Raw genomic sequence first — 26,669 nt, 5'->3', positions numbered from 1 at the left:
ATTGGATGACCCACAGCAACAGTTATCTATGCAAATTACACAAACATGCACATCTTAGTAACCAAGTAATAATAACAACAGAAAGTAATATTTGGTTGCAATTAACCTTTATAACTAAGGTCCTAGAAATGCGATCGCGAAACTGTGGTGGTCCTGAAACTGCAGCCTGTGGTATTGCAGGAACATGGTATTGGAGTCAGATAAAGCGACCCTAACAGCCAACAGCAGGGGGCACTAATACGATCATTTGTTTGCCAAGTGTAAAAAAAAAAACTAACAAAGAAGAGTGAATTATTAGTTCACTCTGTGGCAGGGACACAAAACAGTAGACTACATTTACTCAGGTTGCCATTGACCTCTCTCTTAGGCAACGACACAGTCAGCTTTTATCAACTGGGTTTGCATAATATGATGATGAAAAAATATCATGTCATTTAGTGCTGTCAAAGATGTTGAATCTTGCTGTCAAGCTAATATGAAAAAAATAATTAATTAATAAACGCATTAAAAATGAATGGCGGGGTGGCCGATATTTCATCTCATCGCCATGGCGAGCTCACTTCTGCAAATAGATAGAAGACCATGGTTTTGAATGAAACTGGAAAACCTAAAGCATCCATTGGTATCACTCTGACATGCTAGTGAGTGGGGAAAAGGGCTAAATATAGCTCCACATTTAACCAAAAGGTGGCGTAGTTAAAATCTCTCCATCTGAGTAATGTGTGTGTCTCAGTCATTAGTGTGGTGGGTTAGGAGCTGACACTTAGCCCAACATATGCTACAAGCCTGGGGTTTGTTTGTATACAGCTTCATTATTATAAGGATGAAATTGATAGTAATTAATCACAGCAGAATTGTACAATTAATTAGTTAATTGGTCTTGTGATGTGACTTGCTGCAAATACCTTGTTTGGTATAATATTTGGTATAATATTGTGAAGAGATATCAGGACAATCCCGTTAGCCCAATACTTTGAATTATGCTTCAAAGGATTGTGGGTAGGGATGAGGCTTAATAGCCTTTTTAACAAATCCACTTACTCAACCTTAAGAGGACAATTCAACAATGTCAAGTAACTACAGGCTAAAATGCCAATAAGTTAAATATTTCCTATCACTACTTGATGGGTGAGAAGGCAGCAGTACTCATACTAGTTTTTAATGTTGACTAGTTTGGTAAAAATATTAGTAGTTTGTGTCTAAATAACTCAATTTTAACTGAGCTAGACTAAGCAGATACTCAACAGTCAAGAGCAACACACACCAAAATAGGCTGTAGTGGCAAAACTGGACATTTGGTCAGGTGTGGTGCATTATTTTTATTGCGTTGCATCATTTTGTATGAGAAAGAATGTACTTTTGTTTGAATCTTTCAAAAGTTATATTGTTTTGCTTTGAATGCACCTTAACCACTTTAACCCCAAAAAACAGCTTTAACAGCTGTGACATCATCATTGATATCATTACAACCAAACTGATAAAACTTCATTTAATCTTCATGCAAATATGAAGCTGTTAAAACAGACACAGTCTTGTGTAGAAGTGCAAATGTGTTGCAGGTCTCCTGGTTTGGAACTCTTACCCTGCTGGCTCTGCTCTCTCTTCTTGCCATGCTGGTTGTTGATATAGAAACTGAATTGAAAATGATGCAACACTTGAGATAGTTTCTATTTGTGAATCTAACAGATAATTTGTCAGTTCACCTGGTGAGTCAATGTTGAGTCAGTACTTGCTTCTGAGAGTCTCACTTATGAAAGTGATTCTACAATTCTACAACTGTGATGTAATACAGGCTAAAAAAGCACATATGACATCACAGTTCTAGAATGATGTCACAGTTGTGTGACTGCATGAAAGAAGTGATGTAAGCTCAGAGAAACCACACAGGAAGTGGAAAGTAAACAGGCTTTCTTGCTGCAGTTTGCAGGCACAGCCTCATATACACATCACACCATAGCCTACTGAAGTTTCCCACATTGTTGTTACTAATATCATCACCATCACATCCCGATTCATAAAAATCTGTTTGTTACCACAACAATGAATTCAGGTCATAAGGTTAAAGGTTGCATATGTTTGGTTGAAGTCATTTTCATGAAGGGCATTGTGAGAGTTGGCTGTTTATGAATGTACATGCAGTAGTGTCTAGTAATTGTAGATGATGTTTTCATGTGTGAGGAAGACCTTTGTGTTTACAGGTCTGATAAAAAGACTCATTAGAGTAACTATAGCTAGATTTATACTGTTGTTTTTCTTGCTATTATCTGCTGTTTAACAGTGATCTTACTCATGGATTTTCTGATAAAGTGGTCAATTATTCCACTGAATGGCCTCACAGTACAGAACATTATGCTTTAAAGGATTGTGGCTGGGTATGAGGTGCACTTGTGTCTAAGTAACTCGATTTTAACTGAGAGTTGAACTAAGCAGTTACTCAGTCAAGAGCAACACACACCAAAAAAGGTTGTAGAAAAAGAATGTACGTTTTACTTTCTTTTTTTGAATCCTTTAAAAGTTACATATTTTTGCTTTGAAAGCATCTTAACCACATACCCCCAAAATCAGCCGTAGTAGGCAACTCAACTAGCTGGTCCTAAGGTAATTGTCCCCAAAAGTAGCACACACACACACACACACACACACACACACACACACACACACACTCACTCACACTCACACTCACACTCACACTCACACTCACACTCACACTCACACACACACACACACACACACACAAACACACCCCTCCCTGTAACATGCTCCGGAACAGCACTGAGGTCGTCATGCCATGGAGCTCCCGACGGCTCTGCACTAACATCCATGCCGAGAAACCACACTCCTGTCCCGGCTCAATTAATAAGGAAGCCCGCGCTCTTACTCCAACCACCGAGGAAAAAAGAGACGGTTGAGGCGGACTTATCACCCAACCGCTTCAAACTGCGTCAAGTAACCCAGAGTTACCCCAAACACCGGAAACGTGATCTTCAAAAATAAAAGCATTGATTTGCTAGCATACAACATGTTAAAACATGATCTGCACACACAGCATCTTTTCATTTTAGGACTTCACCCGGTTATGGCAACATAATATATGATTGCACACCTCAACCTTCATCTTCCAAAACATTTTTTTTTTGTGTCTTTTTCTTCTTTGTCAAATGTCAACCAGAGAAGAATACATTGTGATTGTAAACACTTACCTGAGTCATGTCTAAAACACATTTTAAATACATTTAATTGATTTTTAATTTTTTTTCCAGCTGGCCTCTATGACTCGTCTTAAGGGTCTATATCTGAGAAATGATATAGGTCCATGCTGAACTTAAAATTCTTGAAGGTTTTGTGCAAATACAACATTTGTCTTATTTGAATATCACCAATCAGATATAAATAAATGTATATTATATATATTGTTTACTATGTATATTAAGTGTATAGGGACAACATGTCTAAGATAGGTTGCTAGACAAAATTTTAGCTAGTCTCCTTAAACATTAATCGATAAGTTTTATTCTGAAAATGTCTACCGGATATTCTGTTTTTCTACACTCAGGTGAGTTTCACAAACCCATCGACAAGCCAGTCATATCTTCACTCGACGAGTAAGTTCAGAGCCCACACGACACATCTCTCTGTCTCTTCCTCCTCGCTTCAGTTTACCGTACCTCTGCGCCACCACCGGGGGGGTTCCGCCGGAACGCTCGCCGAGAGAAGAGCGCCATGGCCCGCGTGGTGGTTGAAGGGATGCCGGAGACGGCCGTCGGAGGAGGAGTGATGCTGAACCGGCGGCGGAGCAAAGCCAGGCGGAGAAAGCGAAAGGAGTTGTTCGCCTTCCAGATGTGCTTTGCGGGGGTCCTGCTGGGGCTCGTCGTGGGGTTCCAGACCTTGGCACAGAAAGCAGGTGAGAGGCAGTTTTGAAACGTCTCTAAACGTTTTTTTTGTGTGTGTTATTGTCAAGGGTCGAACAGTAAGCATTTTACAGGTAGATTTAGTGATGAATACAGAGTCCATGCAGAGTTTATGACAAACAAGAACAACAGGCTGTTTGGATACAAACACGGCTTTGAGAGAAACAGTCTGTCAAGGGAATATTATGATTATTTTTTCCTTCTCTTTTCTTTCGTTTCCAATTTCTTTTATTTCAAACAACAAATTGAGCTCAAGTGTGATGGATTTTTAGAAAGGGAAAAATGAAAGCAACATGAGGAACATTATAGGAAAAACACTATTAAAAATCATTGCTTCAGGTACAGTAAAGTTACTATTAACTGTTAAATAGCACAGACACATTACAAGTCTGTGTATAATAGAATAAACTATGTATAGTCTATTCCACTAGAATACCAGCCTGTAAACTCACCACTGAGTCAGCTGTCGAAGATAAAACACTACACATCCCATTAGAATGAATACATCATTACTGTATGACTGCACACACATTTACATTGACTGTACAGAACAAAATAACAACACGCCTTCGTGTAGCTCAACATCTGTAACTAATAATCCCCTGGAAATGGTAGCCGTGACTCCGCTGCTGCTCTGCGTTGCTTGAATTACTTCACAGAAATCCTCCATTCTGCTGTTTACTGGCAGCTACAGCAGGAAACAGGACAAGCGACAAGAAGTGTTGAAAGCGTTGTAGATACCTGGATGTCTGTTAAAGCCGTTCGTAGAAAAGTAATGGCGTTAACTCAGCGACGAGCTCGAGGGTGGCATTCTTTAACTTGACCGAATGTGGAAATAGAAATGAAACAGTAGAAAGCTCGCCACTTCTAAGAGGGATTTTCATATTGACTGGATTATCAGGAATCATGTTGTCACAATCAATTGTGGTGCTTTTTGAATAGTGTAAATAGTGTGGATAGAAGCATAGTTTAAGACTTTCGAGCATCTTTGTGTCAGCTGATGTTTTGTCGTCTTATGTCGAGCAATAAAGGTTTTGTCAAAGGTCGTCTCGGCAGCATGGGTCATGTTGATGTACTTGATCAACCCTCTTCTAAAATCAGTCCGGTGATGTCATTGGGATGTCAACAAATCAGCTGTAGAAACACACATTGAGGACCAGAACCCCCTCAAGGTTTTCTATCTTTCCAAACACTCACACACACACACACACACACACACACACACACACACACACACACACACACACACACACTGTTGATTACCTGGAGATTTTTACATCTTCCGTGACTCAGTGTTTCATTACCCCTACAGCAAGACGTCTCCGACTTCAGGGACAGCACATGATGTTCTACATTTAGTTGTAATGAATTGTGATTTTTCTGACATGTTGAAGCATCTGTTTTTTTGGGGGGGTTGGTGGTGTAGTGTGGGGAGAGGGGAAGATGAGAATGTGAGATGATTATATATAGAGGCATCATCAGAATGTCAGATATCTCAAATATGTAACTGGGACGGCGAGCAATCATCATCAGTGGTACATTTCACTGCGTGATTTTTATGACGGTTTCAAAGTTTGTTGATGGGTTTCTGAGCTTTTCAGTAACAGCACTCTGACATTTTCAGCTCAACTCGTATACCTGTACTCATATTTTAGAAGCAAGAAAACAACAATTCCAGTTTTGATCATTTTTGAGTTTGATGTGATTGGTTAAAATGTAAACTAAATCACATTTTTAAAAAAAGAATGGAAATGAATGCGCAGGAAGAGGAAATAATCTAAAAATGACCTTATTATTTCTACCAACATAATTCACAGCTTAAAAGAACATATATGCTATGATATTAAATTTAAGATTTTTTTAAAACAGACTGAATGTTTTTTTTTGAAGCTCTGGGGGAAAAAAAGGACGAATCAATTTGAATAAAATAAGAAAAGCAGTTCCATAAGTTACGATCTTATCAAAAATTTGCCCTCTATTGTGTCTTGTGAGATGAGATTTCTGGGAAGATAAAACATAACATGACTGCCTGATTGTGTTGGAGTAAAACTGTTAATTAGTTTAAAAAAAAAAAAAGATTAAAGTTTTTGGATTGTGAAAGGAAACTCTTCTCTAATCTTTGAATCATATCTCATGTATCTGGAAATATATAGTCAGAAATAAAGGAGCTAATAGGGTGCAAGAATTTAAATGGGTTGCACTTCATAACTTTTTCAAGTTAAAATTGAGGGAAAAATAGGAATTATAATTTGAATAGTTCAGGAGGGTTTGGAGAGTTAGTCGAGCATCATGAGCTCTGGTTAATTGTGATGTTTTTCTTTTATGATCTAATCGATACATTTTATTGATTGTTTTGTCTAAAAAATGACAGAAAATTGTCAAAATTGCACAATGTAATTTCACAGAACCTGAGGTGATGTCCTGAAATTCCTTGTTTCATTTGAACAGTTCTCTACTATCCATATATATTTGAGTTTACTATCACATATGACAGAGAAAAGCAAGAAGTGTCACCAAGGAATGTTTATCAAAACTGTTAACAATTCATTTTCTGTCAATCGAAACTAACTGATTCATCAAAAGTGAAAAATTCCCATTAGAGTTCGAGTCCAAGGAGACATCTTTCCAAACATCATTCCAAAACCCAAAGACAATTATTGTACAATGATGTTTAACAGAGGCAAATCACATCTTTACACTGGAGAATGTAGAAGCTGTAAATGTTGGACAGTTTTGATCAATAAATAACTTAAATGATTATAAGAAACTAGCAATCGATCTCGTCCCGGTGGCTCGTCAATCACATTTTACCCTAGTACACATAGTGGAAACACTGTTGATTTAGTGTCTTGCTAGAGAACAGTTAAACACTGAACCGGAGGAGTTGGGGATTACTCCATCAACCCCGCTACTAATGCACCACCAGCTTTGCTACCTGAGCCTCTTAATCGATGAACGGATCCATCGTTTAACTGTGCTGTCACTAGAACAATCTCTCCAGGTTGACCTCCACTGATGCAGAAATGCACTCTGAGTTGGGTGTTAATTGACTGCATTTTCACATGGACTCCCACATGGGGAGATCGGTTCTCCTGTCGGTTACAGTAGCCCTCGGGCTACACCGAAGCTTACAGCTCTTGGACACACACACACACAAACACACACACATTGTTGTTGATGTTTCCCCATGTCTTTGCGGACCGACATGTGGATGTACACGTACCTCTCTGCTCCTCATCTCCCCTTGGCTTCCATCTGTTCTTAAACCACCATATCTCAACCTCATCCGTCTGTCCATACATCCATCCATCCACACATCACCTCACCACACAATGTAAAAGCCAGACACTGAACAAAAGCACTATAGGAGGGAGGATTAATCGTAAGAGCAGACACATGTTGCCATTGCTATTATCTCCATGTTTTAATGTCATAGAACCTCACCACTCAAGCCAAAGTCCCTCCATCGTCCATCTGTGACAAACCTGAAAGACAGACAAATGGTTCCTGGTATAAAGAATCTGACTAATGGGTGCTTGGTATATATGGTATACAGCATTAGTCTCCAGATGATCTCATTACATAACTTAAAGCTCTGGTCGGTGGGTCCCCTTCTCTTCTGCACGCTAGCAGAAGACGGGGAGGGGGCAGCGGAGCACAGACGGAGCACTTTGCTCTGACGAAGCCTCGGGGACTTGGAGCGGACTTAGACAAAAAGGAAAAGAGACAAGAGTGGAGGGAAAAGGGGGGGATGGAGGAGGATGTGGAGGGAGGAGGGGGTTGACGTAAAAAAGGAAAAGTGGGAGCAAACGAGGACAGCGGTGGCAGTGATGGAGCTAGGAATAAAGGGTAGGAGGTGGAGGAGGGAGATGCAAATGAGTAGACAGGAGTGAGGGAGAAAAGGAGATGATGAGGGTGAGATGGGGTCGGGGGAAGGCAGGCGGAAGGAGTGAAAAGATGATGGAGGTGCAGAGGCAGACAAAGAGATGATAGAAGTTAAAGGTGGCTCTGAGTAAGAGGGCAGGTGGAGAGGGAGGATGGAGAGAATTTAAGTTTAAAAAGGGGAGATATTCTGCACATTTCCAGGTCTAGATTAATATTCTAGGGCTTTACTGGAATACCTTTGCAAGATTTACTGTCCAAATAACTACTTTTTATCTTATACTGGCCCCACTCCTGGCTACTTGGGAGGCCATGTCAACAAACCATGAAACAATCTATACTAGAATGATTAAACTACTTTTTCTCACTCTTTATTAAAATGTCAACTTCTCAGTACACCCAAAATCTAATCTGAAACATAAGAGTGGACAACGCAAACAAAACGTAAAAAAACCTTAGCAACAACCTTAGCTACCAAGGCTACAGAACGGATGGTACTGTTCATGTGGATGCGCAATAATAAACCATCATATCATCTGTAAGGTTGAAAAAAATTCCACAAATGAAGCGTTCAGAGCAGGTTTCACTTGCTGGGATCATTTCAATTTTTCTCTATGTTGAGGATGTCCACTAATGTCCGTTAACTCATCAAATTGTTATGCAAATTTCCCATTGGAGCGTATCTTCGTATCACTTCCGATGTCTGCACACCTGTCATCAATGCATCTGGCATCATCTTTTCTGAGAGAGGAACTTTGGACATTTTTTAATCTCATCTGGGCCAATTATTGTGTTCATAATGGCTTTGCAGGCTGGTAATATTAATGTCTCTGCCACAGTATGTGGCTTTTTAAAATTTGGCCACGAGTTCAGTTACTAGGTAGGTATATTCGAGAACTCTCAGACACCTTTGATCAGGATCAGTGTGTATTGTTTGAAATCAACTTTGACTTGTACTTTGCCTACCACCATAGTGCAACCATGAACACTCAACAAGAACTATTTGAAATCAATTCTTTGGCACAATTTGAGACTAATCTTTCTGGACCTATTAAATGGAATTGGATAATTTGGATAATAATTTTTCGGCAAACCTGATGATATCTCACAGCATACTAGTGTCTGGTTGAAAACACGGATTTAGATAATCCGGCTGAACTGTCGGAACATCTGACTGCTTGCAGTGTTATAATTGACGGAGTCGATGGCCACAGCTACAAAAATAAGTCATGATGAACCGGAGTTATCCTTTGTGGAGAGCAAAGGTGAGAGCCTGAAGTAGTTTCATAATGACCATAGAATGATGTAAGAGTTCATGTAAGAGTATTTGGTTGCAAAAGCACCAAACAAATATACATTACCAGACAGCAATCAGCCATCACTCCTAAAACTGCTATACACTGTTCATCACAGGAAACCCAGTATCTTGAATGAACAGTCATCTAGATGTAAGTTGTGTTAGTGGACTCTTAAGAACTTTTTTGCTCCTCTAACTTCATTTAAATGTCTTGTGTTTGGCACCAATGGGCAGATTGTGACATTTCCCACAAATGGCCTGCTGCTCCTCCCTGGGCGGTGCCGTTAAAGTGATTGACAGATTCATTAATTAGCCTGTTAGACTTGAGAGTCTGCCGCAGAGCTGTGGAGGTAAGCGGTGCAAAGAGAGAAACATTTTGTTCCACTGGATGCTTGCGGAGACCGGTTTTCATTTAAACAAATTCTAACAAATATTTCTAAAATTAGACGGATTGTTTCTGAGGAATTTTGTATTTATTCCTACTCATGGTATCTCTTAGCTTAGCTCATTAACTGGGTGTCTATGCTCCTTTTTTAAAAGTAGCAACATGCATTTCCTCCTGTGCTAAGGGTTTAACAGACGTTTTTACAAATGCCTTAAATATGCTAACATGTTTTTTTCTTCACCATGCACGCTGTGGTTTGGCTCAGTGTTGAACCCCTCAGGCAGCACTTCCTCCTAGACCCACCAACAAGATCAAACAATCAAGTAGCTATATTTAGTTTTATATTAAAGGTGATTAAGTACAGAGAGAAACCAAATGTGTGGTTTGGATGTTCTGATCCTAGAAAAAGAGAAAGGAATTTTACATAAATAAAAGGCTTTAGAGGCAGGGCAGCAGAGTCCTGTGGGTGTGGGCCGTTAACGTGAGGATCGAAAGTGACATCAGCAAATCTTTAGATAAGATTTAGAAGAAGTTGTTTTTCCCTTTTCTTGAGAAGAGCTGTTATATTTTCTCATAGACTATCATGAATGTAGTAATGATGGCTGGACACATTAAAGCTACTTGAATTTTTTGTGGGTTGACCCCATTGACAAACACATTGTATCCATTTACATGAAAATATCAGTGCATAGTCCATAGTAAAAAAAACTATAATATTCCTCAGTAACATTTCTATTTAACTACATTTCTAGTGTAAAACATGCAATTTGCTCTATTTGTTGTATCAGTGTTCTGTCCATACGTTGTGCTACAGAGCAATCCCTGATTTGCTGCCAAATATAACCTGTTGGTACATAAACAGTCCAAATTGCTTTACATGCCACTACAGATGGCTAGTCTATACATTCAGCACCTTGTTTGTTAATGTCAGGTTAATGTTTGAAATTTTAGAGATTTTAGATATTCAATATCTTATTTTAAGGAATATAGACATATTTTTCTACAAGCTACAGCTTAATAGCAAGATCATTAGTCTTAAATGTGTGATGTCACCACAAACACAACTCCAAATCTTAATATTGCACTCTATCTGTTGGGTGTGTGTGTGTAAACAGTCACCATACACTTAGCCATATTAAGCCCATAATATGTGATGATCTGACCCCAAATGGCTAAAGAAAATTGTAAAGCACCTTTAGCTATTGTCTAAACACAAGCAGACATACAAGAATACAGTCTAAAATTGGCAAAACTATGATGTACATTAAAGCTGTCTGATTGAAGAATAAGTACAGAAGATGAATCTGACAAAAGAATTCAAAGCTAGCTTTTGGTACTTGAGTTTTACATAGTCTGAGCTATAGACACATTTCAGTAAAAAATATTGATGTTCCATACCAAGCTAACTTTTTAACTTTCGACATTAGCATGCTAATGTTGCAATGCTATATGCTGCACCTTTAATTTTTGGATCGTCTTTGGACTTGTTATCCTCAAAAACAAAGAGCATCTGCTTGCAACACTGTCACTTTTTGTATTTCTCCACCTCAAGCTCCTCAGCTCTCATACCTACACTGACTTCAGCACACACACACACACACACACACACACACACACACACACACACACACACACACACACAGACACTCACTCACACACAGGACTGTGTCTAATTCAGCTGCATCTGGGTCAGCCTGTGTGAACAGAGAGCAACACTCCCCTCAGTCTGAGACAGACACAAACAGCCTCTCACTCCTTTTTCCATCCATCCATTTCTCCCTCCTCTTGACGCACTCTCCTTCTCAATCATCCCCTCCATCTAGCGGTCAGTATGCTCTCATCTCGTCCCTCTCTCCCTCCATTTCGGTGGCACTCAGCTATCATTTCGGTACATGCCCCTGTAGCTGTAACCCTTTTGCCCTTCCTAGCGCCCCAGCCGTGCAGCAGCTAAAGTTTTCTTTTCTCCTACTCTCTCTCTCTCACCCTCACTCACTCTCTCCTGTATCATCAGCACAGTCTTCAAAAGCCAGTCTGCAGTTTTCTCAAGCACAGCTCACCCGTTTGTTAACTTATTCACGGTTTTGCTTTACCAATATCTGCGTCATTGTGTCTGTTACCAAATCTGTTACTCTTAACAAAGAAATATATCTTTCTTTTTACCGTTGGTTTGGAAGTATTTGAGTTTTGTTACCGATATGATAAAAATGCTGTTTTTGATACCAGTTTTTCTATAAAACACTTGTAATGAGTGGTGTTGTTGGTTGGTTGCTCCACCAATTTATCCAATCCAATTTGAAATGTCAAATGTTGGGACTGTCGTGAATTTTGGTGAAGAAAAGTTTTGTCTGCTTTTTCCCTCAACTGCTGGAAAAGTGAAGTTGGTTAGCCCTGAAGTTAGCGACAATGGGTCAGCCTAACCTGATCAGGCTCACTTAAAGTGGACTGACCTTTAAGCTGGATCAGATATTCGCATTTTAGAGTCAATCTCAGCCTCTCTTAAACTGAGAACAGAGAAATATCTGGCTGCTGGAGGCCAAAAGCAGTCACCTCAGGGGAACCACTGCTTTCACCTAATGCTTGCAAATGAATTTGCATTGATTTATACCCATTTGTGTCTTTCCATTGACTTCTTATGAAATTATGTATAAAGCCTCAAACCTAGTGCTATTTAAAGACAAGCAGCCCTACAAGAATTTTGGCTAAAAATGTCTGACACTGTAGCCGTTTTGGTTAAAACCCCCCAAAATGAATTACATTAAATCAGTCAAAATGAGGAGTATGGAGGTTTCATACCAAGCCCTAATAATGACACAAATGATTCATTGTATTTCACAGCTGAGATTAACATTAACTTTTTTCTAACCAGCAGTGTAAAACATGAATCAAATCAGTACAAGTCAAACATATTTAATAAGAAAATACTGCATATGTATGAACTGTATATGTGCGAGTATGCGGAGAGGTAAACATGTCACACACACTCAGGGATTAACCTCCCCACTTTGCTGTGAGTGACTGTGCTAAGAGTGAATGAATTGACCTTCATCTGCACTTGTGCACAATTTAATGCGTGCACATCAGGGTTATCAACACATACAAACACAGCCCTTTTTTAGAGTGTTAACACTTCTCACTTTACAGGAAAATGCCAACCGCACGGAGCAAAGCACCGCTGTAAAAAGAGTACAGTAGTAGACATGACAGGAAAGAAGTGTGTTTAGTGTGTGTGATGTATGAAACAGTCAGAATATGAGGTGCAAATGGCCTGCTGGTGTTCATCAGGCACTACACTATATGGATGTCTCTCTCTCTCTCTCTCTTCCTCATTTGCTTTTTTATTACTGTCATGTCTCTCTCTCTTTTTCTCTCTCCTCTTTTCTCTCACTGTCTGATCTCAGTTGTACACCCCACTTGATCCGACGGTCATGTAGCACTTCATTAACGGAGCTGCTTTTTTACAGGCTTTTGCGACATCGAGTTCAGGTTTTGACAGATGGCTTTGTGTTATTGTAACAAGCCGAGCGGCTAATGGGGGCCTGTCTTGTTTCTAGGGTTGGCCCGATATGTCAAAGTTCTCCTACCTGCCACCGTCATCCCCAAAAAACGGTATTTGCCAATGTATATTCACACTGTTTAGGAGTGGCTGAAACTGACACTAAAATGAGAATAGCTGGTCCAGTTTAAAGGTCAGTCCATTTAAGTTTAGTGTAGTTCAGTTTATTTCGGTCATTAAACTGAAATACACATTTATAAATAAAGTGAGCCTGGTCAGGTTAGGCTAACTTTGGGACTAACCCTCGTCCTAATGGACACGGCTAATAGCAGATATATTCGTCATTCACCCACGCCTGCTTCACTCTGTTATATCGCTGAGAACCGTACGGTCCTCTTCTCTGACTGAATGATGTATAAGAGTAGACTGTTATTATTCAGTGTAGTCCTGACAGCACTGTAATGCTATTCAAAGCTGTGACCCAATGCAAATGTATGCAGTCACGGTCGAGTAAAGCTGGTACGCTACACTATCTGAATAGACTGAGAGAAGATTAGATGTCACATTTAAAGCTGCATTAAGGAAATTGTTTATTTAACACTGAGCAGGATGGCTTAATGTAATGGGAAAAGGGTTGTTAGTACTGTTAGTATCTCTTTGAGTCACGTACAGTCATATACCAATTCTTGCTTGTTGTTTTGCAACGAACAAGTATTTTTCATTTTCAATAAATTCTCTGGCATATAAAATGTCATAAAGTCGCTAAAATGCCTACTACAATTAACATTAAGCATATTTTGCCGTTTGCTTTAAAAGTCATCTAAGTGATTATATAACTTGAAGTAAAAAAAACAACAACAACAAAGATTTACATTCAATGTGACTCCCAAAACTCTGCGTTTGCATCCATGTTTATTAGCTCGTAGACTTCTCCCTCTTTATCTTTGCTAACGTTTTATAGCTTCTGGTTTACTTCCTCTTTGTCTAATAGCTTGTAGACGTCTTCCCCTTTGTCTTTGCCTACGTTTGCTAGCTTGTAGCTGTCTTCCTCTTTGTCTTTGTTAATGTTTCACAGCTTTTCGTCTTCTTCCTCTTTGTCTATGCTAACGTTTAATAGCTTGTAACCTACTTCCTCTTTGTCGCTGCTAACATTTACTAGCTTGTAGCCTGCTTACTCTTTGTCTTAGCTTATGCTTAATACCTTGTAGCCTTCTTCCTCTTTGTGAACGTTTAATAGCTCGTAGTCTTCTTCCTTTTTGTCTTTGCTAACGTTTAATAGTTCATAGTCTTCTTCCTTTTTGTCTTTGCTAACATATTGCTTCGTATCTTGGCAAGTTATCTCCAGGTCTGCGTATCATGTCACCAACACAAGACAAACAGGGAGCCATTCATTAAAAAAAAAAAAACAACACAGTACTTTTTTCATTTCCTGTTTCAACTCCAATACGACCAGCTTACACAGCAGCTTACAGGACGCTTTCACTCATTGTGGATTTTATGCATTTTACGTATGTCGTCAATTTTCTGGAAAACTCTTATGGATAAAATAACCAGATGTCTTTGGCTGATCCAGAATAACAAATACTATAATCCTTCATCAGATTGATGCACAAATCATAAAACAATCTTACATTACCGTATGAAGTCATGCTCATTTATTTGCATGCAATGACCCAATACAACTGGAGATATTAAAAGCAGCTACTGATGACACTGTGCACTGAATCTTTTATCTTTTGTTGTAAAATATGACTGATTTATAACATCTTAAATACAAAGGAAGCAACACTTTCTCTTTTTAATTTCTTGATAAATGCTTGTACTGTAAGGAGTGTATTTTATTATATAGATAGTGGCGTAGTACAGAACATATGGGTTTCAGAGACTTGACCAACACCTACCCTGGATTTCTTGCAGTGCAGATCCTCATCTGGAGAAATCATGAACCCTCAATCTATCAAACAGACAAACACAAAAGTATGTTTCTCCTTCTCTCACATTGAACTTCAATTTAAAATAGTTATGTTGATGGTGGGGAGGCTTGGTGTAGGCACTGACTCTGTCTGGATAAAATGATCTGCTTAATGACGTGTGTTCTGTTAAATTAATGGTGAGAACGCATTATTATTATTATTATTATGGGAAAAGCATCAATAGAGAAAGGTGTTGCTTAAAATGAGTCAGACTTATTTACTGTTAAATAGTTGCTAAAGGTTGTACAACCGATCCAAGTGTCTATTTTTCACATCATAGGCTTACTGAGGAAATGTTAAGTCACCCCAGAAAATCCCAGCTCCCTAATATGTGGTAGTGCTTTGATGTGGGCTTGTTTAACAGTTTCCAGAGAATGCATGAAATCCAGCTGGCAACACACTAAAGAAACAGTGGGGATCCAATCTTCTAAATTACCTCCAGAGACACATTTAGCCATGTGAACAGCAAATGCACCTCAGAATAATCTTTTATGTACGGAGTGTATGTGGAAACACATGCAAATTAGACATGCAAATTGATCATCAGGGTATTGGGGATGGAAAAATAAGCAAAACAAGGTGTTCACTGTCAGTGCGTGTGTTTTAAAAAGAGGAAGTGACACAATGATAATAGATTTTATGTGTATTTGTATTAATGTCAGTTGTTAGAAAACAAGACATTTTAAACTCTTTAAAATCTTTCCTTAAATATTAACAATGTCGTAGACATATTCTGCTTCAATATTAAACCTGCCGAGTGGAACTTTTACGTATAAAGGAATGTATGTTACATTCATGGCTTTGCCAATTGAGTTCACACAATGCTGATTAAGTCTATCATTGCCAGATGAATCTTTGTATTTCACAGTATACAGAGTTTTTAATCTGATGTCTGGCTAACTTCTGGTTAACCCTCTGCTAACTTGAATTTAATTGAGTTATTATTATTGACTTTCCATTATTGGATGATTATCAGATGGTTTGGATCAGATGGTTATATATCGAATGGATCAAATTCTGATAGTGAAAGGAGTCATTTCTCTGGGCTTGTCTGATGGTTTAAACAATGTATCCACCGTTTTACAGCCGCAACAGTAGCAACGAAGTAGGCTAAATCGGAGCCTTTGACGTAACCGTGTGTCAATATTGTTTTTGTAATTAATGTCACTGCCAGAAGGAGGGAGACCAACACTCCATCCTTAAAGCTGCTATATATAAAGAGTATATGGGTTGCCACCTTTTCAAAAAGCTTAAGTTAGAACAAATGAAAACTTAACATATAATTCATTTAAATTAGTTTGAACACAACCTGCGTAGCCTCGCCCTAAACTCAGTTGTCATGGTGTCTCCACTGCCTCACATAATCAATGTCTAACGTACTTAATACACATTCCCCAGGTTGGCCTGACATTCTTTTAATGGAAATTCGGTAACTTTTAAAATTTAAAACAAGTTTCTGTGATTGTAAACAGTGATTTAAAAAAAAAAAAAAAAATTTGTACCTAGTCTTGAATTGGGAGATAATTATTCTCTCAGTTTTGGAAATACAGCTCCCATAATACTTTGGTAGATGCACAGGAAGTATAACATTACCATTGTTATCATGAGTCTAATCTGAACACACATTTTCCTTTGGAGCCCCTGGACAGGTGTGTCTCACAGTTTGAACACCTCTAGTATGTTACTGTGCATCCAGTTGTCCATCGTTCAATGTGGACTCATCATGTCATGAACAGTGGAGGACAGTGCCATTTTGCCTATATACAGGTCCCCCTACATCAGACCTTATCAAACAAGAGTGTGTGGGGTCTAGACTGGCAGTAAAGTGTCATTGTAGGTTTGATGAGATGTCAGCACTTTCTGTTTTTTCCCCCCCTGTTCTGTTGTGGCAATGTACCTTCAGCGGACCAATGAGCTGCAGGTGTGAGTCACTCAAAGCTCCTATTCTCCCATTGTATGAATGTGTGGGTGACAGGTCCAGGCTTTTGTCATTGAATACCAGGCATTAACACCGCAGGAGGCCCTCTGAGCACACACATTCACTCACAGCCCTTTGACGGACACCGATTGTCCTTGACCGCTTTCATTTAAAGTAGAAAAATCACTGTTGTGGATTAAAACCCATCTCTACATCGATACCAACATTTGTACCACGGTGACTGACACAGTTTGAATAGTTTGGCTGCATTAAGGCTACCGACTCAAAAGCCCAGTGTGTGTCTTGCATCTGCAGTAGGACTTCTGTTGTGTCTCTTATCTCTCTGGCAAATAGATATGTTATTTTACCTGTCAAACCAGGTTAAACAATACACTTTTGAGAAAAAAGAGACACACACACACACACACACACACATACAGGTACTGTACTCACAGGCTTCAGGCAAATAATGAGGTTATTGTAAGAGTCCTGTTGATTCCATGGAAGTCCCTGCTTATGTTTAATTTAAGCCCGGAGATGAATAATGAATCCACAGCCGAGCGGATCCTGTGTGTAACATCATGAGTAGACTGACTGCATGACACTTTGAACTGTGGGGGGGGGGGGGGGGGGGGGGGGAGACTCTGGATTACATGCTTGGAGTGCGGCGCAGGGATCATGCGGCGATGCTGCTCTTACCAGTCTGCTGGGAATAAGGGCGATGTGACGCGCGGCTTTGTGCATTCCGAATCCGTAATGAGGATACGGTAATTATTTAATAAGCACAGTGAGAAAAAAGTGTCACACTAAGTTCAGAATTATGTAAGAGCGTGTGTCAGAGAGAGAGAGAGAGAGAGAGAGTTGATGTATGTGTGCATGTGTGCCGTTCCACCTCATAGACAACATTCTGCTGTGGAGCTGCTAATTAAGTGGCCACTTGGCTCATCCAGCGGCAGCTAAACTTCACTGTGCTTTGAGGCTGCAAGTGAAGCCACACTAATGTACTCTACATATAGTGGGAAGTCTGACATAACAACATATATAATGTGAGATGATGGAAATGTATCTACCCTTGAGATTTTGCTATGAAGTGTACACTGATGTAGCTCTGTGTCATCTGCTGGTAAGTGGCTACACAGACCCAAGATAGAGTAGTAGATTCATCTGCTTTAAGTCTGCCAAAAACTGATATTGCAATCTTTAATATCATAACATTTTTTTGAATTGAATTTCATTAGTTGCACTTTTCTGGTTTATGGACCAAATATGGTGTCACCCATGTCTCCTATTGGATACTCCCCTTTCCCTCCTGCCTGTCTGGGATGATGATTGGTCTAAAATCACATGAGCATATACCTAACCCATCTTGTTAGATACCCCAAACACTGTAATGTGTTTTATGATGACCCTGATGAAGGCTGCAAGCCGAAACTATTGGTCTTACAATAAGGTTATTCTGTATACCGCAAGTGTTGCTGGAGTTTTGATCTTTTTATTCTTGTGATTTTACCAATCTCACCAACTTCCATGGGTGCCTGTGTATCTAATACATCATTGATTTATGGTTATTTGATGAATTGCAAGTTTGTTTTAAGATGCACCACTAAACCACAATTGACACAATAAATACCTGAAACCTGCAATAAGTGATCATCTGGCTACTTACATTTGGGACATATGCTTTTGTCAAGGCGAAGGACAAGTCCTTACTGCCATGATAGATTTCCAGACTTGTAAAGTGCTATTGGTCAAAACATGGCACTACAAATGTCAGTCAATCAGTTCTTATAGATTTCGGCTCTTGTCACTCACTTGACCGGTTGGTATCCAGCTACAGTCCACTATTTGATATCGATAAACAAAGCAGTAGTTTTAGCTCCAGCAGTAAAAAAGACATAGAACGTAGCTAGGTGAAGAATCTGAGATTTTGTAGGTGTGTGTTTATGTGTGTGTCTGTCTTCTGATTGAACCCAATCTGTTGACAACAGCTTTATCTCTCCCTCAGGAGCCCTTTCTCACGTGTTCATAATCAAATCATATGGACACACACACACACACACACACATTGAGAGCTCGCTTATGATGGATGAGCAAATCTGAGTTAGGGTCACTGAGTTTGTCTGTGGGCCATGTACTGTATTAGATCTAGCTGTGATTAAACATTAGGAGCTATTTTCTATCTCTCTCTCTTCCCCTCTCCAATCTTTCTTTCTCTCTATCTCTATCGCTCTCTCCCTCTCCCTCTCTCTCTCTCTTTGTCACTCCCTTGCTCCCCAAATACGCCCTGGCTAATTCATCACCCAGCCCAAAGCCTATTTTAGCACCCGCCATGTGTATTCTGGGATTCTCGCTCAGCTCAGAGAGACAGATGAAAGGAGGAAGAGTTGAAGAGAGGGGTCCATCCCTCAGGAGGAGCGGGGCCATTGTAGATTCTGTGGACCCGCTGTTGTCTTTTACTTTTCTCTCTCTCTCTCTCATCCACTTCCCCTCCAGTGCCCTCTTTGCTTTACTGCTCCTCTTTTCTAATCTCCTCTTTCCACCTTATTGTCTATTGTCTGTGTGTTAGTAATCACCACTGGCAGACTCAGTTAAAGGCTTAGCAATAGAGTTCATTGTTATTTGATTTAATTCTCCTAAGTCCAAAATGTAAAATGCAAAATCTTAAACTGGAACCTAACCTGCAAAAACATGGTTCCACAGTTGTTTGAATCTGGACGGAAGGGCTAAAATGGAAAGAAAAAGGTACGTCTACGAATGTAACTGGCTTCCTGTCAACATAATCTGATTCTCCTTATTGTGACCAGTCTATAGATCACGCTAATTTTGCACTTGGCACCTCCGTTTAAGTAAATGGGGAGTCAACGCAATTACTTTAAAATATTTATCATCTATCACTATCTTGTCATTTTATATATAGCAATATTAAACTTTTTCTTTGTAATGGTGGTTATCATTGTTGCTCATTGGAAAGGCAACTGTCATTTTCTTCCATTTATATTTTGTAAGGTAAATGATCAAAGCTGTGAGTAAAAACAACTCTCTTACTTACCTTTACTGTGCCTCTTACAATCGTAGTTTCTCTTACTCAGTCACCCACAGTCTTGGGATTGTCATATTTTCATATAGGTTTTTAAAATCCTATCCCACTAGTCCCACTGCCATCTCAAGCTGACCTGTAGACCCCGGCGGCTATATTTAGACAACCACAGTAAAAGTCCTCATTAAGCATTTGATTGATGAGCTTGGGAAAGAACTGCTATACCTCTCGCCGGCCCTCTACATTCTTCCCCTTACACAGTCCCTGTACATTAGATATGAAACAGTTCGTCTATTTCCCCAAAGGGCATGAGTCTGACAGTACCGGTCTGAGAATTATAATACCAGTGAAATGTAGGTTAGTGGCTTTAGATTAAAATCAAGGTCATACGTTCATGCTCTAACAGGCACAAGCAAACATTTAGACAGAATACCAAAGGTATTGTAAAGCAAAGAAGATGATTGTCATTGCTGTAAATTGGGTTTCAGCAAGGAAAGATAATATAATAATAATATAATTTCCTGTATGCCATTGACTGCTTGGAGAGACAGGATATGCCTCCATAACACTTCCAGAATCTGGAGCCATGCTAGCGGCTCTATGAAACTGTACTTGGAACGTTGCTTGAACCTTGAAATGTCAGCATGCTAATGAGCTCAGTGACAATGTTATAATGCTGATGTTCAGAGCAACTATAACGTATTTGCTTAGCATGCCATCCTGTGCGTAACATGACCAAATGAATGTCAGTCCATTCATAGGTAGGTATTACAACGAACAAGGTGTCAACATCACGATGGATTCAGATTTAATCATAAGTGTTGGTACAAAATGTACCAATCCATTTAGTTGATGGATATTTGGTGATAATTAACATCTAGAACAGGTCAAAGTCAGAAGGTTTCATCTTCTGGGGAGCAGGAATGTGCACCAGATTATGTGGCAGTCCATTCAGTAGTTGCTAATATATTTCAATATTGACCAATGGGAATCTGTCTCAATTTGCCTTTTTCAATAGATTTAGTTTGTATTGATGTTGCCTCTAAAATGCTTTTGTTGTTGATGTAAAATGCAACAGAATTGCAGCATTCATCACATTTTCTTTGGAAATTGGTCTTTGGATCTTACTACGGTGTTTGGAGAATGTTAGTCCAGTCAATTTCAGACATTTGCTTAGGGCTGCAACAAACATTTATCTTCATTATCGATGAGTTATTTTGCCCCACATGTCAGAAAATTGACGAAAATGTTGATTACTGTTCCCCAAAGCCCAAGGTGACATATTCAAATGTCTTGTTTTGCCCACAACCTAAATATATTCAATTTACTGTCATAGTAGAAAAAGAAACAGCAATATAGTCACATTTAAGAAGCTGGAATCAAATAATTTGAACATTAAGAGATTTATAAATAATAAAAATAGTTGCAGATGTATTTAATAGTGGGCAATTGATCAGCTAATAAACTAATTGTTGCTGCTCTACATTTGTTCTGTATTCTCTTGAGGAAAAGAACGTTCTCTAAAAAATGTTTGAACCAATAAACAACATTCTTGATTCTTCCTCCATGTCCTTTATGGAGATAAACACATGTGGAGGACAATGCCACAGCCTGCTACCATGTATGGAATCATGTCTTACTGCCACCTTCAGACTAAAATCAGGGAAAAATGCCAATTTCAAACCCATGTTCTTTATCTCTGAATTCTCTTGAGTGGCTCTCTTTGGCCAACGATGACACAGCGTGTTACTGCGAGCTCTCCTGCAGCGATTAGCCCACCCTTTTGTTCCCCTGAACAATGCAAACACAATCACAGTACTTTTCACCTGCCCCTTAGCAGGGCCAGAGGAACCCATTACGCTTTTAATTACTCCGATCAGATTAATCACTCTCTCAGATGACTCCGAATGAAGTTCAACCATCTGCGTGTGTCTGTGTTTGTGTGGACGAGACAGTTGGCAAGAAGCTTATTATAGTAGAGATTAGAGAAGCCTTCCTGAAAAAGACTAATACGCTGTGAGGATAGTCATCTCCTCACTGGAAAGATAATAAGTGGAACTGTCCCCTCATCTGCAGCCTGCTCTTTCATTCAGAAAATTCACTGTTTGTGAGGCAGTCTGGCTGACAGAAGCCCTTCTGTTAAAGTTTGGCTGATTATAAGTTTTTTACTAAGTGGATTTGATATTGTATATTTTATTCTGATGACAAGATTCTTGCCCAGGTAGCTTTTATTCTGCCCAGGTAGCTTTTAAATCAAGCGAGACGGAGTGACAGTAGATTGGCTGTCAATAGAACAGGGTGAAGCCACTTTCCTCTATGTTTCTCAACATAGGTGGGCACATGAAACGGAAACTTATGAAATGTCTTTGCTTCTGACTTCTTCTCAATGGGAAGACCAGACAAGTGATTCACAGAGCAGATATGCAGAAAAACATAAGAGGTATATCAGATGTTTTTTAAATCAGATATTTAAGACAGACTGTCCGCCCTGTTATTTGCAAGTGAGCAGATCAGATATGTGTATCCAGACCATCACCAACCTATCTACATGAGTTACTGTGGTAACGATGCAGGCATCAGTAATGTACACTGGTGACGTGGCATTCCAACGTAGAAGCATGAGAAATTGAGTTCCAGCTTACGACCAAAGTGCCAGCAGACCATTTATTTCAGACTGTTCTCACCGCTCTGCTAGTAGCAGCATGGATTCTGCTCAGCTGCTCTGATGCACTTTCGTCACTCTGGATTTGATTTGAAATCCGATTTGAATGGCCGAAGTGTCCGGACTGAGACAAAATAGTGTTTCAAAACACTATTTTCACGTGTTTTTTTTTGCTGTTTTCTACAGTCGATCTGGATACAATCTATGCCAAAAATGGATTTGGGCTGGCAGTCTGAACAAGACCTAAGATGTTAGACACAGCATATCATATGAAGTCTAATATGTCTCTTGGCTAAGCGCAAACTTATTGTATAGGCAGCAATCTCCAGTTTGGAGAGCTATTGTGAATGTTAAAAAAAACCAACCTTCATGGATTTAAAATGATATAAAACAAAGAGTAATAATTGACCTTATTTGTAGTTCCAGGTGTCCTTTTATCAGTTTTTTATGTCCCTTTTATTATGATAGTCTATGGTGAGAATGTCTTATGGACCGCAGGGTATTTTTCTGTAGCAAAATCTGCGACAGCAACACTAACTTCAGCTCTCTGAATACATCCATGGACTAGAGCTAACTGACTGACTCCTGGCTAGCTAGTATGTTACTGTTTAGCTTGTCGGCTTGTTGGTCACTACATCACCAAGCTTCAGGTAGGCTACCACCTTTTTTAAGACAGACGGACAAAGCAGAAGACATGTGACTTCACATTTCACTCAATATAAAGGCTAAGCGCACTGCTCCAGTCATACTTACACTAATATTCCTGCACATAACATGTCGTTATGAGACTGCATTTTAGTCTCATGGAGCTTTATCCGACTCATCAGCTCATGTTTTGTTCATTATGAATCTCTTGTATTATACACACAGAGAATGCACCGTCTACTTCCCCCCTCAGTCCATTTTTGGACGATTTAGGCAAATACACCCTGATTACATAACTATCTTGTCTGAAGTCGTTTCAGCACTGGAGAGACAATTTGTACTGAAGTGTGTGTGTGTGTGTGTGTGTGTGTGTGTGTGTGTGTGTGTGTGTGTGTGTGTTTAATCAAATCTCTACACATAAAACATTTCCACAAAGATCATTTCCTGTCACTCTCTCTCACACACACTTTATTTTTGCTGCTCTGAAGCTCATACATTATTTGGTCTGCTTCAAGATAAGTCATGCAGTCAGTCTTTGTGAAGATGAAGCGAAAATCTGTACCTGCGTGTTTCTAGAATCATGTGTGTTGTGAATGGTTTAGGCAACACGGCACTTATGTAATACATTCACAAACCCTGACATGAGTGACATCATATTGCCATCACGGGTTATCGTATGTGACATGTTATACAGGATGAGCCGCTCATCCGAAGAGACATGGATCTGCTGTGGGCCAGAGAGAAAGAGCAGATTTAGTTCATTTGTCTGCGGGAAAGGTCAGAAAAGTCAAATAAAAATTGGAACAGGATCAGAGTAAAGATGACTTTACTTTTTCAAATATCAAATATCAAACAGGACTTTCCTCAAAAATCTTGTCATTGTCATCTTAACCTTTCTTTGCATCTCTGGTTAAGATATTCTCTTTGTCTCTACTAAGATGAGTTTTTTATTTGGCATGATTCATCAGCTATTTTGTGCTTGACATATATCTTTTGTCCTTGTTCTATTATGTACTGAAAAGCAATTAAATACTGAATATTTCTAGTGCTGTTAACATCATTGTAGAGATATGTAGAAGATTGATATATGCTGATTTATAGTAAGGTCTTAAAATGAATACAGAAATTGTCTATCATTTTTGAAACTGCAACAACTAGGTTCCTGTAAGAGGAATAGCCTACTACAGGCTATAATAAGATAATATTATCTTTTTCAATATTTATTGAAATAATGATTTTAAAAGACAGCTATTTAAAATGGTGAGAGTTGTAGTTTTAATTAGGTTATATCTCATGCTATTACAGTAATATAGTGCTAAAAGACGTTAAATAACAGTTAAGTGACTTCAAATGCTAACTGCCGCCAACAAGTTCAGCCAGCTTTAGCTAATTCATTTAAATTCTATGAGTTAGTCAAACTAAATAGTGAAACTCTTAGTTTCCTTGACAAACAACAACCCTGTGTCATTTTAATACTTGAAAAGAAAAAGCAGACTGTGTCTAGTTAGCATTAGCTGGTCACATCATGTTATTATCAGACAGGCAACACTAGCTAGCAGCTAGCTTAGCCTGCTGGTTGTGAACAGTAGATGGAATCTTCCAGTTAGACTTTTAAACATGTCCTTTCATCATTTTAAAATGAAAAGATCTGAACCAGGACCTGTGAAATCTTTGGTGTTACGTTCTTTTTTCAGTTTGCAAGTTCACCGCTAGCTTTGGCAGCTTTCGATAGCTAGTCAACTAGACTTCAGTAACTTACTAAAAGTCTGTCGGACGTGACTTACAGTTTGTCGTTACTATCATGTCCTGTAGCTCTAGCTATTTTTAGTCAATATATAGTATATTTGAAAATTGGTTAAATTTAATTATACAGAAAATGTTGTATTACTGTCGTCACTGGTGCTTAGATGTAGTTTGGACATGTTGTATTCCAGTTTGTTTGAACACACACACATATGCACATACACACACATACAAACACACACACAGGCAGACAGGATCATGGAGTGCATTACTTTGTTTTTTAGCACGACTTGTCTTCTGTGTCATGACCTCCTCAAAATGATGCTTCAGACGTATCAAGATTCCGATCGCGCTCCCTTCCGTCACACTCGCATGATCACACCTGCCTTGAATTTGCTGCAGGTAGATATCAGTTTTATGGTTGAGGCGGGGTAGAAAGCTGTGAAGAGATAAAAAAAAAAAAAGTCAAAGATGACTTTGTGATGTAAAAATAGCTTTCGATACTTTTGTTAGGGAAAAAGTTGCTGACAGTAAACTCTTAAATTCAAAATAAGATGCAAACTAGTTAAATGACAACCATGATAGCTGATATATGAAACTGTCACATGCCAAGCCAGTATAGTATGTAAAATGTTAACCTGTTATTATTTGCTTTTTTAGTTCATTTAAATCAAGCTGTTCTATGCTAACATCGGGCAGTGGATCACAATACTGGAAAGGCTCAGATGAGGATCCATAGGTGAAGAGGGGAGTATTCCACACCCAATCCCCCCCCCCCCCCCCAAGTATGACCCTCTTCTGTGGGCAGAGAGACTCCTCTGAGCCCCCCTGCCTGGCTTGACTTCAGACAGAAAGCGAGACGAGAGTAAGAGGCGATAGATGACAGCACCTTTACACCCTCACAGCAGGAGTGGTGTCTGACAGTATCAGCTAATGACACCATTAACAAGCTGTCACGCTCATTAAGCAATAATTATGGAAAACCCTGTGACGAGATGATATGAAAAGATATACTACAGTATTTCTTTAAAGCACAAGGGACTGATGTCATTCTAACCACTCGGAGCCATATTGATTTATTGATGGACGATCAGCGAGGTTTAACCGGCGCGTGCGTGTCTTGAGAGAGTCAGGTGTGTGACACGCAGTTCACAGCAGTGAGATATTGAGAGGGTCTCGCTGAGCACTCGCTGAATTTCAGTTGGCAGTGTGACAGTCAGGATTTTCAGCAGAGTGTTTACTGCTCGACTGTCTGGAAAAGCAAAGTCTTTGTGGATTGGTTCTGCTTCTGACCGCTCACACTGTAGATGCTGTGGCTTTTCATACAGAGGAGTTGTAGTGATGTATTGTAGCTCACTGACAATAACTGCCCAGTGTAAATACTATCAGCATGGCAAGGTGTTGCATAAGCTTACATCACCAGCTTAACAGGAAAGCAGCATTGTGTATTATCCACCTATTAACAAACCTGACTGCTGCTTTTAAACCATTCTACAATCCTCTTACTAAAATGTAATTTTTGTAATTGTAAACTTGTGTGTGTGTGTGTGTGTGTGTGTGTGCACAGCCTATAAGAAGTAATTGTTCCAATAGCAGCAGACTTGACTTGAGGTTACAGACAGCTTTTATCTGGCTCATGAATGGGCAACTTTGATGATAGAAAGGGCCACGAAAATATGATCCTCATGACTGTGTACTTCCTACCAGTAGGATATGGTAACCCCAT

The 26,669-nt window shown here is 39.3% G+C and overlaps 1 protein-coding gene across 1 annotated transcript in view; it reads left to right on the top strand.

Annotated features, from left to right (window-relative positions):
- Window positions 1–3,744: 3,744 nt before the first annotated feature.
- slc24a3 (solute carrier family 24 member 3) overlaps window positions 3,745–26,669 on the top strand; it is a 90,985-nt gene continuing 68,060 nt past the window's right edge. Inside the window, exon 1 of the mRNA XM_062430323.1 lies at window positions 3,745–3,901. Coding sequence (XP_062286307.1) covers window positions 3,745–3,901 — 157 coding nt within the window. The remainder of the gene's footprint in view (window positions 3,902–26,669) is intronic.

The sequence above is a fragment of the Scomber scombrus genome, chromosome 12, assembly GCF_963691925.1.
Source record: "Scomber scombrus chromosome 12, fScoSco1.1, whole genome shotgun sequence".
Taxonomy (NCBI): domain Eukaryota; kingdom Metazoa; phylum Chordata; class Actinopteri; order Scombriformes; family Scombridae; genus Scomber; species Scomber scombrus.
Note: the sequence above shows the minus strand (reverse complement) of the source record. Positions and strands in the feature narration are given on the sequence as shown.